Here is an 18,339-nt window from a genome sequence, read left to right on the forward strand (position 1 = left end):
GAACTGTACCCTTTACCAGCATGACCCTACTGAGACCATAAGGATTAACCAAGAGGCTCTTTGCTTGGTTAGTTCTCAGTTCTGTAGTTTTATAGAATAGGTCTACACATACTGGATTTTACTTTAAAGAAAGACTCTCATTAAAGTTTTTATCCTCTTACTGTATTCCAATCATCATATTATATAGCAATGTGTACTTACAGTTGCTCATTTTGCCTTTCTACCCAGTTAATCTTTCTCTTTTCCATTAGATCTACGACATCACATGATTAAAAACAGACTAGCTGAATCATTCTAAGTTCTATGTAGAAACAGGAATTCTTTTTTTCTTGGCATGAATCATCCCTCTTCAACACCTGCCCCAGTTGTTCTCATTGTCCCTCCCTGCTTTGGGTTGATGATTCGTGCAGGGGAAAAAAAAGACTTTTTTTACTTAGAGCATAGAATTATGCAGCTAGTATGTTTTTAATCATGTGATGTCATAGACCTAATGGGAAAGAGAAGAAATAAATGGGTATAAGGGCAAAATGAGCAATTGTAAGTACACAGTGCTATATAATTTAAAAATATTAAAAGGATAACAATTTTGGATGGGAGTTCTTCTTTAATAATAAAAAAGATTCCCATATTATGTGATTTAGTTTTCTAATGCATAGCCTTTACCTAATGACCTTGCTTGAACCTCTGAGATCAGTGTCTAAAATGGCAGCTGGAGAGGCATGGAAAGCGCAGTGGACAGGCATGCCTAACAAACCTCCTGCCTTTTCATTGGTGTGTGATGGACCAGCACTGATTATAGAGCTGTGTCCATCCTTAAACAGATTGCTTGTCTTTGAAAAATATGGACAAACTAGCCTCTCCCTTGTGCGGTATTGCCAATATAATATAACATTTCTAGATATGTGCTCCCCCAGGAGCCTAGTATTATCTAAGTGTTTTAGACAAATGGACACAATTCTCCTAAGTGCTTTGAAAAGTGTATTTATAAATTAATTATAAAAGTTTATATTTATCAAACTAAAAAATAAATGAACAAAAGAAAAGTCTAAATCAAATCAATATTTGGCTTGGCCACGCTGTGCTTTCAAAACAGCATGGAGCTTTAAAGGTACATTTGCAGAAAGTCTCAGTAGTATTATTATTTTGCCAAGGATTTTAGTAATTGATTGATTTCCTTTTCAATAAAAAAAAATCAGTATTACTATAGCAAAAAAAAGACTGAACTTTTTAGTTTATTATGGATGACTTCCTCTTAGATGGACACTAATGGGATTTCTTCCCATTAGTTCCGACCAGCTCATTTGTGGTTTGCTTTGCTTATTTCTATGAGCTGCACAGAAGCCATTTCCGATACTGAGCAGCTGAGCTCTAACATCTTGGCTATATTCACCAGATGTGATCACGCTGCAATTTTTTGCTGTGATTTTCTGAAATTGATATAAAAATGCGGCAATTTTCTACATTTTTAAATTGTTGCCACAAAAAACGTAGTGTTCCTTATCTGCACAACAATCGCATTCTTGGGGGATGCACATAATGACATCTTTCCCTCTGGCCCATTTAAACCTTTAGTAATGGCTGCTGTACGCTCTCACTCACTATATGGAGCAGATTAAAGATCGAAGATCATTCCGTACAGTATGGATTCCTGCTGTTTTACAAGGGCCACATTTTGATACAATCTGAAGTAGCAGCTATCTCTCCAGTTTAACTTCTTACATGCCGCTGTCAAGCCTGACAGCTGCACTTACAAAGACTTCAAGATGGCACAAGATGATTGTGGGTGCCCATCAGTTCCCATGGCAGTTTTTGGAGCAGATACTGAATGCAAATGCCATGTTTTTCAGGAGTTTTGTGTTTTTAAGAAGGATTTGGAGAGTTTTCTTTCAGTTTTTGCTCCAAAAAACTCTCGAAATGAAAATACTATAGCCAACAATACTATTCAAATATTAAGCCGACAATAGCAGAATAAAAAAGTAATGGATTTATTCCTCATTTTTTAAGTAGATTATATGGAAAAATCAATAATAGTGTGAAAAACTAAAATTAAGTTATACCACTTGGAAGAGGAAAGCAAAAGCTCAAAAAAGAAAATTGCACGATCCTTAAAGAGAACCAACCAGCAGGATTTTGCTTTATGCGGTAAAGGCAGTGCCATACTGGCACTAAGATGCTGATTGCAGGCATTGGTTGATTGATGTGTGTAACATGTGCAGGTCTTTGTGGGTCGGGTCCTCACGTTTTTTCCTCTTCCTCTGACGTCCTCTGGCTTGCCCCCTTTAATGTATTTGAATATTGCGCTGCGCCGCCATTGCTATTGTTGGTGGCGTGTGCACATTGCCACAGTACTCAGATTTTCAGTAAATGGCGCCTGAGTTCTCGCATGTGTATTCCCCGATCTCCGGCGCTATGCTATTGAACTCGCTGCGGTGAAGACTATAAGAAGTGTGCGCGCAGATATAGAAAAAAAAAATCTGCGCACACACCAATGCTTCTCATAGTCTTCACCGTAGTGTGTTCAATAAAATTGCGCCAGAGATCGTGGTACACGTATGCGCGGACTCTGGCGCTATTTTAATGAAGACCTGAGTACTGTGATAATGCGCACACACAGCCAACAACAGCAATGGCGGTGCAATTTTCAATGATGCAATGAAGGAATAAACGTGCGGACCCGACCCACAAAGATCCGCACACATTGCACACATCAAAGTGCAGTGCTTTTCTTAAACTTTGATTAAAGATATTTAATCAACAAAGCATCGGATCTTTCTATAAGAGGTATGCCTGGATTCAGCATCTTACTGCCAGTATTGCACTGCCTTTACCTCATATAGCAAAACCTGCTGGTTGGTGCACATGAAAGCTTAAGTAACAATGCGTAATGAGTTTTACCTAATCTCACCAGCATGCTGTGGAAAAAACTGCAATGGAAATTGACCCGCGGTGAGGATTTCAGTTCTGCAGATTTGTCACTGTGGAGTTCATCCAAGCTAAACACACGCAAGTTCCTGGTTTTAAAGATGGATGAATTGTTCTCTGATTCTTGGTTTAGTACTAGAGTTGAGCGGACACGTGTATAGAAATGAGCGCACCTGTTGAAGTTTGGGTTCTACTAGTTCACCTGGAGTTTGATAAAGTTCAGTTTGGAACCCAGGCATGACCCAAACCTTATTGGAAGTCACTGATTGGGCAGTTCAGGTCTCCTCCCATATACAGCCAGCCATAGACAGTCATTCAAGGGGAGGGAGGGTGAGATGTTTTGTTTATTGTTTTGTACACACTATATCTGCTAATGCTGATTTTCCCCACTGGGTTGGGCACTGAGTGTACTCCAGCACAGCGATGCTCCCGTGACTGATTTGCATACGTAAAGCACCTGAACTCCAAACACTGATATTTTTGTATAGTCCGTGTTCTGTACAAACATCGAACCTTGTGTTTCCTCATCTTTATTTACTACACTTTTAGTGTTATGTTGTATGCTGAAAAACTTAGGCTTAAGTCCACAGGCAGGAGATTAGATTGCACTTTTTGCTTCAGGTTTTGCATGTCGGATGGCTGAATGCTTAAAGCTTAGTAATATGCAGATTTACACTATACATTTTTTCCGCCCTGTCAATCCATGATGCATATAAAACATTTACCAGGCTGACAGGCTACTTCTTTGCTAGTAGTGGGCAACGGTACTATGTAGTGGAGGGTAGATGATTAAAGTGCTGATGTTTTGAAAGCAGAATATTCATGCTCCTAATCTGATGGCCGAAGGTAGTTTGAGGTCTTCTATTTATAGCCGTGAATATGAAAGCCTTAGGTTTGTGACTGATGCGTGCACAGAATGTTTCCACTAATAAATGGCTTTGGAGTCACACGGAGGACTAACAGATTGCACTTTACTGCCTGCAGGCCTTTGCATTGCCTCCTGTTTATTCGCTTTTGACATGCTGTTGCGGGACGGATTTCTGTTTCGGAGAGATTACCGTTTAAAGCTGAAGACCATTTCTGTATTCAAATGTGGAGAAATGATGACTTTAAATCCCAAATGATGTGCCAATAACGCATGACTAAGCCCTATATTCCAATTTAGATGTTCGTGTGTGTAGAATATATATCCTTGTTACAACAAAAATATAATCTTAGTTGATAAAAAAAAAAATAGTGCATTCAGTATTTGGAGAAATGATATCAAGGCTATATTCTGCATGTATGTCTTACAAACTGCTGTTCTTAATGGTAGAAAATAGTGATGAGCGAGCGCTACCATGCTCGGGTGCTCAGTACTCATAACGGATGGGCGCGGCTCATGTACTGAGTATAATGGAAGTCAACAGGGAACTTGAGCATTTTTGTGGAAGGTCTTTCAGGAAAATACTTCTATTCTCCATTGACTTCCTTATATTCTGTACACGAGTCGAGACCTTCCGAGCGCCTGACTGCTCGTTAAGAGTACACAGCACCTGAGTATGGTAGTGCTTGCTCATCACTAGTAGAAAACTATAGTTTGTATAGATTTAGATCTTACTACCATTACTGGAATGGGTTTTTATGAAGTCTATATAGTTATGGGATCTAGATGCTTACAGAGATTTTCTTAATACTTTGCATAACCCCCTCTACACTTACTGCTGGTCAGACGCCAGCCACCACAAGGGAGAGGGACCCCTGTTATAGAGACAGGTATGGGTCCCGTAGCGGAGAACCATATTTAACAAACATTTTTGTCATGGCCGTACATATGCCGTAAATGTCTCTTGTGGGAGATAAAACCGTGAAACCAATGAGTACTAAAAAATAGTTTGGCAATATATAGTTGAATGAGATCACTGATATATTGGAGAGAAGATGTCAGACTTCAGGACAGTATTTATAAAAAGGAAGAAGAAAATCTTACACATTTCTGTTCTTTACTTTCAGCCAGTGAAACCTGCAATGATTTTCACCCTATGTTCTTCACACATGATCGATCTTTTGAGGAATTCTTTTGTATCTGCATCCAGCTGTTGAACAAGACGTGGAAGGAAATGAGGGCAACTTCTGAAGACTTCAACAAGGTAAGAAAAAAAGGCTTCTCTATCAAAGCATATTTTTTATTCCATCTAAATCTCAAAAGTAGATAGACTACAAGAGGCAGATTGTTATTGTTCTATCTCATCTTTGTTCTTTTATATATAAGCTACCCATTCAGTTTTAAGGATGTATTTATTTATATAGATAACATCATTGGGGGGATGTTAGTAATATCTGCTATATGCACTACTTTAAAAAATTGTTAAAGTCCCTTAATGACAAAAGACGTACTGTATATATTTGTCACGAGGGGATGCTTTTTCAGCATTCTGGATTTACTCATCATAATGATCCAAATCTGCCATCCGTATTCACCTTTTAACCCTTGACCCAATAGGTTGCCTGTCAGTGGTACAGTGCTATCATGCTTTGACATGCTATGATTTCCAGAGTATTGCACAAGTGCTGATTTTTACTTTTAGTCCCCTAGTGAGAAAAAAAGTTTTATGCAATGAAACTTAATAGAAAAATACTAAAGTAAGAAAACAAATTCCACTTTTTTCCTTAAGAATTATTTTAGCTAAATGGATTTTACTAATAAAAAAATTACTGTATACAGTATATTCGGCATCGTAATCATTTTGATCCATAAAATAAGAATAACTTTTTTATAATACATGGAATTTTTTTGAAATAATTGATGGTGGTTTTCTGTTGTTTTTTTTTTTTTTGTGTGTGTGTTTTGCTTACCTCCACCCAGTACTCTTCCACACCCATAAAAATTAAATAGTATTAAAGAATGAACACCTATCCCACAAGATCTCGTATGGCTAGATCTATAAGTTAAAAATTTAATGGCCCTTGGAGCGTGGCACATAATGGTAAATTGCATTTTGTTTTGTTTTGCATCCCCAGCCCTAAAAAAATTCATGACAGCTGATTAATTTTTTTATGCTTTGAAATGGTGGCAATAAAAAAAAAAATACAACTATATTTACAGAAAAGAAAAAAGTTATGGATTTTTAAATGTAAGGATGAAAATATAAAATAAAAACCTTTCGCATATTCATTAGGTCGGCTGGAGAGGAGTTTATGAAAAATCGTCCAAGTTTCATATCATTTTCATACAATTTCCGTCCTTGTGTCCATTTGTGCTTATGACGTCCATGTGTGATCTATTTTTATAGAAATACATTAAAAAAGATACTTGATCAAATACAGATTCATAGGTGTATAACAGAAATGTACCTGTAAGAATTAGATACCACATGGTTGTGATTTTGTTTTTCCCACACACGCATAGACTTGAATGGGGAATTCTCATCCAAAATATGCAGAAAAGTAGTGCATGGAGCGATTTTTTTTGTCATGGACAGTTTGACCGAGAAAGAAATTGTTCATCTCATCAGCCCTGTTGAATAACCTGGGTCAGTGCTGTCGATGCACTATATGTTCAAAAATCAGACAGCACACGCACACATACAGTATATACAGTTAGGTCCAGAAATATTTGGACAGTGACACAATTTTCGCGAGTTGGGCTCTGCATGCCACCACATTGGCTTTGAAATGAAACCTCTACAACAGAATTCAAGTGCAGATTGTAACATTTAATTTGAACGTTTGAACAAAAATATCTGATAGAAATTGTAGGAATTGTACACATTTCTTTACAAACACTCCACATTTTAGGAGGTCAAAAGTAATTGGACAAATAAACCAAACCCAAACAAAATAGTTTTATTTTCAATATTTTGTTGCGAATCCTTTGGAGGCAATCACGGCCTTAAGTCTGGAACCCATGGACATCACCAAACGCTGGGTTTCCCCCTTCTTAATGCTTTGCCAGGCCTTTACAGCCGCAGCCTTCAGGTCTTGCTTGTTTGTGGGTCTTTCCGTCTTAAGTCTGGATTTGAGCAAGTGAAATGCATGCTCAATTGGGTTAAGATCTGGTGATTGACTTGGCCATTGCAGAATGTTCCACTTTTTTGCACTCATGAACTCCTGGGTAGCTTTGGCTGTATGCTTGGGGTCATTGTCCATCTGTACTATGAAGCGCCGTCCGATCAACTTTGCGGCATTTGGCTGAATCTGGGCTGAAAGTATATCCCGGTACACTTCAGAATTCATCCAGCTACTCTTGTCTGCTGTTATATCATCAATAAACGCAAGTGACCCAGTGCCATTGAAAGCCATGCATGCCCATGCCATCACGTTGCCTCCACCATGTTTTACAGAGGATGTGGTGTGCCTTGGATCATGTGCCGTTCCCTTTCTTCTCCAAACTTTTTTCTTCCCATCATTCTGGTACAGGTTGATCTTTGTCTCATCTGTCCATAGAATACTTTTCCAGAACTGAGCTGGCTTCATGAGGTGTTTTTCAGCAAATTTAACTCTGGCCTGTCTATTTTTGGAATTGATGAATGGTTTGCATCTAGATGTGAACCCTTTGTATTTACTTTCATGGAGTCTTCTCTTTGGATGTGAAAACTCTCATATTGCAGCTGGGAGTGTGCACTTTCAGCCCATATTATATATATATAATTGTATTTCTGAACATGTTTTTGTAAACAGCTAAAATAACAAAACTTGTGTCACTGTCCAAATATTTCTGGACCTAACTGTATGCTCTTCTGCATGAGCCCTTTAGGTGTTTATGGTAAAACTCTGGCGTAAAACACCGTTAAAAAGTTACAAAATAGAGACCTTTGGCATCTTAACACCAGTTCTTGCCAGCTTAATCAAAATGGGCAAAGTGTGGGCGAAATGTGGTGACAATAAGCCTGCCAAATTAATTTAAGAAAATCTACACCATCTTTACTCATAAAAAGTTGGAGAATGTAAAGCATTTTCTATCCAGATTGCCCTTCTTATGGCATAGAGCCAATTTCCGGATGCCCCAAAGGGTTGGGGCAGTGAAGGTTTCCTTATGAAAGAATCTCGTATATCTATAAATAGCGCTGCCTGTTTCAGTATTTATTGAATTAAGATGTTGTGAAATCTGTTGGCGGAGGTGCACGGAACTTGTAAGATGCACCTAATTTCTTAAGCGACATATTCCTCTTCAAGAATTAGATGCCGTACTCCATGTACGTCCATCGTTAAGACTGGCATGTACAATGCCGGTATTAATGAATTGGCCACTGTGTGTTTAGGAGCCCATTGGGTCGTAAAATAGCTCTTATCAGACTTTTATTAATTAGGCACAACGGTGGAGGTCATTTTGACTGCAGTGATTATCTACTTTTATTGGCTACACCAATCTCTGTATTAGCAACATAAATGGCGGCTTCACCCACTGGCGATTCCTGTTGTTTTCGCCAGATTAATCAACACTTTTTAAAAAGTTTCAAAATTTGGCGCAAGTCTACTTCAGTTCACGCCTGCTGTATTGAGTACACCAGTATTTTACTCAATTTTTTGTGACTTTTGGTGCCAAAAAAGTTTCAGAACCAGTTTGACAGTGAAAAATACAATTTTTTTACTTTGCGCCAAATTCATGAATCAAATGCACCATTTTTTTAATAATTTGGCACAATAAAAGGTAACTGATGCCACAAGACAAAATAGAAATAGTGGCTTAAAAGAATGTAAATGATGAATTAGGGCAACTGAATTTTTTTAAATATGTCACAATAATTTTGTCAGTTTTGGGGGGGTGAGAATGTTGACAAGTGCATAATTGGATTCAATAGGAATGGGAAATAAGCAAAAATATCTCCTTGCTGCATAAACTTACAGTTTTGGCTTAAAAAAAAACAGCCTGACCGAAAAACTAACACAGAAATTGGGCTTTTCTTTCCAGAAACCTCTGTGAACCCACCCTAACAGACTGGTTTTAAGCGTCTTTTAATATTCTCCTGGATTCATTATACACATTTTTAAATAAATTGAGTAATTTAGAAAAAATATTCGCATGCATGGGGTGCAAGAACCTCCTGTGTTCTGGCAGAAGGGAGATTGGGAAGTTGTGTCTTGAACACACTAGTCTACATTTTTTCTAAGACCTTCATAAGAGTTTCAAGTGTAGTAACTTTCATACTTGAAAAGTCTTCTGCCTGTAGTAAAATATCATTGGCTTCACGGAGGTGCTTTAACAGCCAAAATATTCATTAGGACTGGAGCTTTTCATTTCTTTTGATCAGATGGAAATTGAGCACAAAGCAGCGCTGCTGAATTTCTATTCACGTTCATAAATCTCTAGGTGCTATGTAACGAGAATCTGCATCTCTCAGTAAATCATTCAAACGGCAATGAAATGTAAAACACACTTAATATGAGATGAAAGGTACTACAAAATGATTACCAGCTTCATTCTGCTTCACACCCATCCCCTGGAGATACCCTACAACATAAATGAAAGCTAAACTGTACACCAATTAAAATGACTCTGTCCATCCACAATTTGGAGGTATTTTTTTATTTAAAATTATTATTGGATAAGTAATATTTTTCTGAGGCTTTTTCATAATTATTTATGTTCAACTCTGTAACCTTGAAATATCACATTGTTTCAAGGTCACTCTCTACTTTAATTAGTAATGGCAATAAAATGCCCTCACATGTGGGGTCCTCTCTCCTCCTGTACCAGTCTATGCCATGTATTGTTTATCATTATTGTACTTGTCCCTATTATGTATACCCCTTTTCACATGTAAAGCGCCATGAAATAAATGGCAATAAAATAAGTAATAATAAAAGGATTTGCTCAGTACACACAACATTGTTGGTTATAAGTGACTTAGGGACAAAATGTAGAATTGGTGGAGGAAGGTTGAACTAGATGGACTTAGGTCTTTTTTTCAACCTATGTCACTATGTATGTGACTATGTAAAATGTTCACTATAGCAAATGGAAGCCTTTTGTAAGTGTAAAGAGATGTAAGGTGTCGCCGCCCCTGTCCTGCAATCCACCATTTATTTATGTAATAATTGTGTAGTGTTTGAAATTGATATGATGGTGTAATGTGTGCACGTAGCTACTAGGTGGCCACAATGCAGTTACTGCTTCCCTGCTACCTTCGGGTTAGGTGCGGTTAACTTCTGGAGGAAGTTCAGTGAATAAAAAGGTCAGGGACTTAGGAAGTGTCAGGAGAGTCCCCAGGACAGAGGAAAGAGACAGAAGCTGCATCTGTGGGAGGCAAATGTTAGGCTTGCCGGGTGTTGCAAACGTTGTCAGCTGCATTCAGAACTACGTGTGTCTGAAGCTCAACAAAAACACAAAAAAAGGGGCACGGTGGACACAAAAAACAACAGGAGGCCATGGAAGTAGTTTGAGGGGGTAGATGGGCACCTCTTAACCTCACCTGCTGCTGTCCCTTCTCTACTCACCAGTCCCTATACAGTTTCCGCAACTGTCACCGAACAGGAACCTGGGACCCCACAGGTATACTGTATATATTCCCATGGGTATAATCTCTCTGTTACTATTGCTTTACTTTATCTTTGTCTTATCTACCTGGTGTATCCCAAGCATGCGCAGACTCAGTCACTTTGTTGTAATAATAAACTATAACACGTTTATTATCCACTGACAAGACTATGCTTAATACACAATATAATACTAGCACATGCAATCAATATGATAAGCATATACTAAATTATACACACATACAATACAGGAAAACACCAGTAAATACCTTACTATTAAACTCACAATTACATACCACCCCAATAGCACTCACACCATATAATAACCCACCCAACACTTAACACTGTCCTTATATGTGTAATGCCTGCCTGTATCCACAGACTCTGACGGGCTGTAATTGGAATTACACAGGGCCCTGGAGATCACTACCAATGGTAGGCTGCAGGCCGATGAGAGTAGTAGTCAGGCAGGGTTGAACCGGGAAATGCAAAACAGGGACAGAATCATCAGGCAAGGACGTAATCAGAAAACAAAGCAGAGGTCAAATCCGGATCGGGCAGCGAGGTACATAAACAGCAGGCAGAAGGGTAGTCAGGAAAAAAGCATAAGTCAGAACACCAGAATCACTAAACAGAACAGGGCGGAACAGGAACCAGAATATCAGAACCAACTATCTCTGGCAGTGGTCAGCAGACAGGAGGGGAAATAAAAAGATTGTGATGTCTTCCCATTGGTTGTAGCTGAATGATGGTACTTCAGCTGGAAGACACATGCCACCTATAGTCAGTCAATGGTACTGCAGATCCCAAAGAAACCCAGCCCATTGGTTAAGCAGAGCCTGTGCCCACTAGCGCTGCTGGCGTCGACTCCTCTCCCATCACCAGCACTATCCACGGCAGAAACATGGCATCCCCTGGTGATTGAAGTAGAAGTCGCTGGAGTGGATTCCGGTGGGGACGTAACAATATGAGATGATACTCAGCCATGTTGGTCCTTGTGTGTAGCCAGCCAGAGAGGAAGAGCGTCGAGGGGGCCTCACCGAATAGGAGGACAGCTTATATAGGGGCCTGTGACCAAGATTCATTTTCCCCTATGACTGGCTGTAAACCGTAATGTAATGGGGGCGTGTGTATAGCCAGGTGTTTGAGACTCCTCCCATCTAGAAACGTAATGAAGTCAAAACCACATGTTCTTCGTTTAACTTAGCACCTATCACAAAAAGAGATTATACACATCAATAAATAATACCTTCACATATATTAAGTACTTTCTACATACAGAATATATAACTTATTAATAAACACTTAAATCTTTATGAGGAGTATAAAAGAAACAGCAATTCTGATGTTTTTTCTTTTTGCATTTTAAATTTTACATTGTCTATCGTGCTACACATATAAAGTGTTCATTCTGTGGGTCAGTGTGAAGATGGCGATACTGAATTTCTATAGTTTTAGTTATGTTTCATTATTTTGTACAATAGAGTAAATATACACTTGTAAAAAAAGATCTTGTTTTTCGGTCTTCACATTCTGAGAGATAAAAGCTTACATTTTTCTGTCAGAGCTGTAGTTATTGTTACCATTTTATGGTACATGCATCCTTTTGATCACTTTTTATTACAATCTGTAAAACGCAATTTGAACAAAAAGAAATTTAATTATTTTTGTTATCTTTTTGTAAATAGTTCACGTGTAGGTAAAATTGTCATGTTATCTTCATTCTATGTTCTAGGTTTTATCATGTTGCCACTTTTTGCTAACACAATTTTTGATGACGTCACCATAATCTTATACCGATAAAACATTTCATTTTTCAGTAGGTGAAGTTATATGATGGCTTTTTTTGTGGGTGAAACTTTGGTTTTCTCTTGTATTATTTTGGGCTAAATAGAACTCTTAACCAATTACCGTAATTTTGATAGCGGTCATATACAGAAAAACAGCGAATCTGAAATTGTTTTTTAATTTTATATTTTATGGCACTCTGGGTGTCGAAACAATCACAATGGCTCCCAATTTATTTATTCTTTTTCATATATTTTTCTACCTTTGCACAAATAAATCACTTAAAAAAAAAACAACTTTTTTGTTTGGTTATTATATTGAGTCCCTTAACCTTTTTCATTTTTCTGAATACACAGCTGCATGAGGGCTTGTTTTTTATATAACGAGCTATAGTATTTCTTGGTGTCACTGTGGGATGAATACAATCTCTTTATCACCTGTTTGTTTCATTTTCGTGAAGCAAGATGAATTGAAACATCATTTTTGTTTACAGCATTCAAAGGGTACAATAAATAATAAATAAGATAATTTTATAAGTTATTTTGAAAATGGCAATTCCAAATATATGTTGATTTTGAGTCTTTTTGTTTCTTTTTACAATGAAACCGTCATTTTTTATTAACAATGATTCTGTTACATATTTACATATGTTATGTTACATGTTCATACAGTTACACTTATATATATATATATATACACTGCATATATATATAAATTTATATTTTTTTTACTTGTTTTTTACATTACTTATCACAATATCACAAGGTAACTTGAATAAGCAGCTCTTTGATTGCATTGATACACTGTAGCAGGGGTGCCAGTGGGCTAAAATGGTGAGCAGTCACCCTTTGTCAGACTCCTCACGTCCCACTGCAGATGGCAAAGTAACAACTCCTGAGTAGTGATGAGAGGACCTGGACTGTAAAAGTCCGGATCCGCTCGGTTTCAAAAGTATCCAGGAACTCCGGTTAATGATCCACATCTGGCAAGTTGGGAAATAAAAAAAAATAAATAAATAAGGGAAAAATAAAGAAAATAAGAATCAAGCAAGTGCACTATACTTACCAGTCTCTGGCGCAGCTGTAACGGCTTCCAGGTTGCTCATTCTTCTTCCGGGGCCAATGATTATTGCTCATCCATGTTCACTGCTTCCTCCGCCCACTGACAGTCCTGGCGTCTGTGATTGGTCGTAGTCAGACGCGCCCCCAGCCTGTGTGACAGTGTCTGTCTGCAACCAAATACAGACCCTGTCTGCGGGTCACTATTGTGGTATAAACATAAGTAAAACAAATTGTCGTAGGGTCCCCCCGTATTATGATACCAAGCACAGATAAAGCATATGTCTACAAGCTGCAGCCCTCAGCCATGCTCTTATCTTGGCTGTGTGTCAAAATAAGAAGAACCGTATGCAGTTTTTTTTTTATTTTTTATTTTTTTATTATTACTTAAATTATTAAAAATGGCGTGCAGTTCCCCCCAATTTTGATACCCAGCCATGAGAAAGCGCTACAGCTGGGGGCTGGTAGTCTCAGGCTGGGGAAACCCGTACTTATTGCTCGTTCCCAACCTCAAAATAGCAGTCCCCAGCTGCCCAGAATTGTCGCATCCATTAGATGTGACAATCCCGGAACTTTACCCAGCTCTTCCCAATTGCCCTAGTGTTGTGGCAATCAGGGTAACAAGGAGTTAATAACAGCCCACAGCAGCCACTAAGCCCTAGATTAACTGTAGACTAGAGGAGCAGAAGGAGGTATTACTGCGCTTGCCCGTGACAGGAAAAATACAAAAAAAATGTTTGTATTTTTCCTGTCACGGGCAGTGCAGTAATACCTCCTTCTGCTCCTCCAGTTTACATTTGATATCTCAGAGGATTGCTGCAGCCTGCTTCATTGAGTTTGCTTTCTGTGTTGTGACTCTCACAACCTTAACAGGTGAGCGTGCTTAGCTTATTTCTACTCTGGTTTTGTTTAAGGATAAGACCCTATTGCGCCTTTTGTTTTCCAGTTATTTCCTCTTCAGAATTCTAAGCCCTAGATTAGTAATGGGAGGTGTCTATGAGACCCCCCCATCACTAATCTGTAAGTGAAAAGAAATAAACACAAACAACGAAAAAGTCCTTTATTTGAAATAAAATACAAAAATAACACCCTCTTTCACCCCTTTTATTAACCCTCAAAACACCCAGGTCCAGCGTAATCCACATGAGGAGCCATCTATCATCTGAAAAGTATTGAGCAAAGAATGGATCTTTTGTAGCAATTACAAGGGCTAAACTAAGCCTATCATGTCTAATTTTCACATTGGATCTTACCTTCATTTAAACTGAATAGTGAACTTTTCTCCCCTTTTAAGTATGTTCCAATATTTAATTTCCCTGCTGTTTGATATGAAAGGCGCCACATTTGCAATTTATTTATTAAAGCTTCTAAGAGCTCATTCATTTTGAAGACCAGGTAAGTTTTGTCTTAATCCTAGTTATTCAAAAAGCAATTGTAGTAGAAAGTTGGAAACTGCCTTTTGCTTTACTACAGATAGTGGGGAGAAGAAAAACATGCTTTATTTTTTTATTAATTTACCAATTTAGTGCCTGCTGCTTCTTGTAACATATATTTCTAAGTACATAAATCTTCATGTTTTATGAAGGTATCATGGGTGCACAAATCACTATTTATTCTCCAGAATAAATCAATTGTTATAGACATTTCTGTGTGCATATAATTTGTATTGATGTTTCTGTGTACAAATGTATACTTTTACTCATAATTTTTGTACTACTTAGTTGCATTTTGAATGTAATGTTAGCCAGCTTTCAAAATTGTCTTCGTTATAATATGTCCAAGTGCTCTGCAAAAATGTTACAAATTTGTCAAAGCTTCTGATCATGGTTCTGACGGCTCTCTGTTTTTTTCCATCTCTTTACTCAGTGTTAGGCAGGCTTCTCACTTGCGAGTTTCTCGCAGTAGTGCAATGCGAGAAAATCTCGCATTGCACTCGGACACATGTTATTCAATGAATCAGCTCTCATCTGCGATTTCTTTTCTCACTCCAAATCGGACTGAGAAAAAAATCGCAGCAAGCTGTTTTTTTTGGCGAGTTTCACACACGAGTTTCTCCCAATGCAACTCTATGGGAGCGTGAAAAAAAAGCATGTCACACAAACCGGCACTCACACCATCCTAGTGACATTCGTTTTTCTAAATACATTAATCGCATGTTTCTCAAAACACTGGAAATGAGTGAGGTCTCACAATGTCGGTCAATTATAGAGATTGACTGACATTGTGAGACCTCACTCATTTCCAGTGTTTTGAGAAACATGCGATTAATGTCAGTCGGTCTCTCCCTCTCGGTCTCTATTCTCTCTTTGTCGATCGGTCTCTCTCTCTGTCGGTCTCTCTCTGTCCATGTTGGTCTATCCCTCTCCCCCCACCTCTCATACTCACCGATCCCCGCCCCCCGGCGCCTATGATTGGTTGCAGTCAGACACGCCCCCACGATGAGTGACAGCTGTCTCACTGCAACCAATCACAGCTGCCGGTGGGCGGGTCTATATCATGCAGTTAAAAAAATAAATAATTAAAAAAAAAAACGGCGTGCGCTTCCCCCCAATTTTAATACCAGCCAGGGTAAAACCACACGGCTGCTGGCTGGTATTCTCAGGATGGGGAGCCCCACGTTATGTGGACCCCCCCACCCTAACAATATCAGCCAGCAGCTGCCCGGAATAGCCGCATCCATTAGATGCGACTGTCCCAGCACTCTACCCGGCCATCCCGAATTGCCCTGGTGCGGTGGCAATCGAGGTAATAAGGAGTTAATGGCAGCAGCCCATAGCTGCCACTAAGTCCTAGATTAATCATGGCAGGTGTCTCCCCGAGATACCTTCCATGATTAACCTGTAAGATAAAGAAAATAAAGACACACATCCAAAAAATCCTTTATTTGAAATAAATGACAAAAAAAACAACCTCTTTCACCACTTTATTAAACCCCCAAATACCCTTCCATGCCCGACGTAATCCACAGAGGTCCCTCGACGCTGTCAGCTCTGCTACATCGGAAGCTGACAGAGGGCAGTCGCAGACCACGACCGTTCTCTGTGAGCTCCCCGCAGCGACTGAAGTGAGTCGCGCTATCAGCGATGACGTCACTTAGGTTACCCGCGGCCACAGATTTCAATGGGAGGACTTCAGCTGTGGCCGCGGGTAACCTCAGTGACGATACCGCTGATCGCGCGGCTCACTGCGGTCACTCAGGGGATTTGCGGTCACCGGTGAGACCTTCACCGGTGACCGAAAATCAGGCCATGCCACACAGACAGAACCGCGGGATGACAATGAAGTCGGGTGACGTTCATCCGACTTCATTCTGATCGTGTGGCTCTGTCTGTGTCTGGTGTCAGCGGCCATTCAGCTCTGCTACATGGCTCTGTCTGCTGTCAGCGGCCATGTAGCAGAGCTGCATGGTAGATGACAGCTGTTGAGAAAAAAAGGATCACACACGGATCATACACGCATTACACATGCTCTGCTAGCCTGGAAACAATTAAAAAAAGCATCGCACTTGCATTGCACACTGACCTAACGTGAACTAAAATCGGCCGAGTTTTTTTCAGGCAACTCGGATTGATTTTACCCGCATAGGTGTGTTTACAGCCTTAGAGGTAACTGGAAGGGGAGAAACTGTTCATAGATGTGCCATGGAAAGAGGAGAAAGTAATCAGGGAGGGCATAGAAAACTGGCTATAGACAAAGTGGAAAACACTTGTAGAGCAAATAATCTCATGATCAGAGCTGTCCGAATGCATGAAAGTATGTGAAGATGGCGGGGCACTGGATTCACACAGGTTTCACATCAGCCTATATTCCTGGATGAGACATTCCCACAAATCTGAAGCTTAGATCAGGCTTCAAACTGCATAAAATGGGGTCTGAAAATGAATGAAGGAATATAAATTGGAAATGCAGATTAAAACATTTGCAATTTTTATTAACTTTGTATATCCACTAATGTGTATTTATTTAATTTAATTTAATCGTATGAACGTATATCTTACCATCATATAAAAATAAACAGACAATAGACAGTGATTGAAAAATATCAAAAGGATAAAAATCCGATTTGAATATCAAGATTTTCTATATATGCAATAGCGTTATCATTTACAATATAGAAATCCTTCTTGTCACCATGGTAGGATCTCAGGGGGCACTCCTCAACAATGTGCTGGATAGTTTGACGATCTGCTCCACAGTCACAGGTCGGAGAGTCATATTTTCCCCAATTATACATAAAATCTGCACAGACGCCAAAGTTTGTTCGGATACGAATTAGAGTAACCCATGTTTTCCTTGGTAGATTGAAGCCTGGTGGAGGGTTTTGTAAATTAGGGAACATTTGGGGATCACCTTCTACTACATTGACCCAAAGTTCTCGCCATTTCTCCTCTAAATTGAAGTTTTGTTCATGCAAGGTGATTGCAGTTCAGATGGGTGGATGTCTTGATTTCAATCGTTGTATTGTAACATCTCTGATATTTTGGTGTATTGGAAGTTTTTCATTATTCACTACTTTGGTGTACTCTTTAAGTAGGAGCTTTTGTGTTTTTAGATTTGCGGGTGCGATATGACCCAGCACAGGTAACCAGTGAACAGGTGTAGGTCTAATAGCACCAGATATTATACGCAAAGAGTTGTTCAGCTGAGTGTCAATTAAGTTTACATGACAGCTATTTAACCATGCTGGAGCACAGTATTCTGCAGCAGAGTACACCAGGGCAAGAGTAGATGTTCTCAAATCAGATGTTGCCGAGCCCCATGAGGATCCACAAAGTTTCTGAATAATATTATTACGTGCTTTCAGTTTCTGTGCCAATTTATCCAGATGGAATTTAAAAGTTAGACTTCTATCAAGGGTTACACCTAAGTACTTGGGATTGAAATTGTGTTTAACAGATTGGCCTTCAAATTGTACTTTAAGTTCAGTCTTGGCACTTGCATTTTGTAAATGAAAGCAACAAACTTCCGTTTTTGATGGGTTAGGTTTTAATCTCCATTGTCGGAAGTACTTTCCCATTACACTAAGATCTTTTGTAACAACGTCCTCTGCTTCCTCCATTGTTTTGCTTACCATAGCAAGTGCCCAGTCATCGGCATATCCAAATTTCCGTGACAC

At 39.1% G+C, this 18,339-nt stretch overlaps 1 protein-coding gene across 2 annotated transcripts in view; it reads left to right on the forward strand.

Moving 5' to 3' along the window:
• The window catches only part of ELMO1 (engulfment and cell motility 1), a 512,012-nt gene that overhangs the window by 326,445 nt on the left and 167,228 nt on the right, over positions 1–18,339 (forward strand). For both annotated transcript variants that reach the window (XM_075315126.1, XM_075315127.1), the window contains one exon: positions 4,915–5,051. In XM_075315126.1, coding sequence (XP_075171241.1) covers positions 4,915–5,051 — 137 coding nt within the window. The remainder of the gene's footprint in view (positions 1–4,914; positions 5,052–18,339) is intronic.

Source organism: Anomaloglossus baeobatrachus, chromosome 6 (genome assembly GCF_048569485.1).
Source record: "Anomaloglossus baeobatrachus isolate aAnoBae1 chromosome 6, aAnoBae1.hap1, whole genome shotgun sequence".
Lineage (NCBI taxonomy): Eukaryota > Metazoa > Chordata > Amphibia > Anura > Aromobatidae > Anomaloglossus > Anomaloglossus baeobatrachus.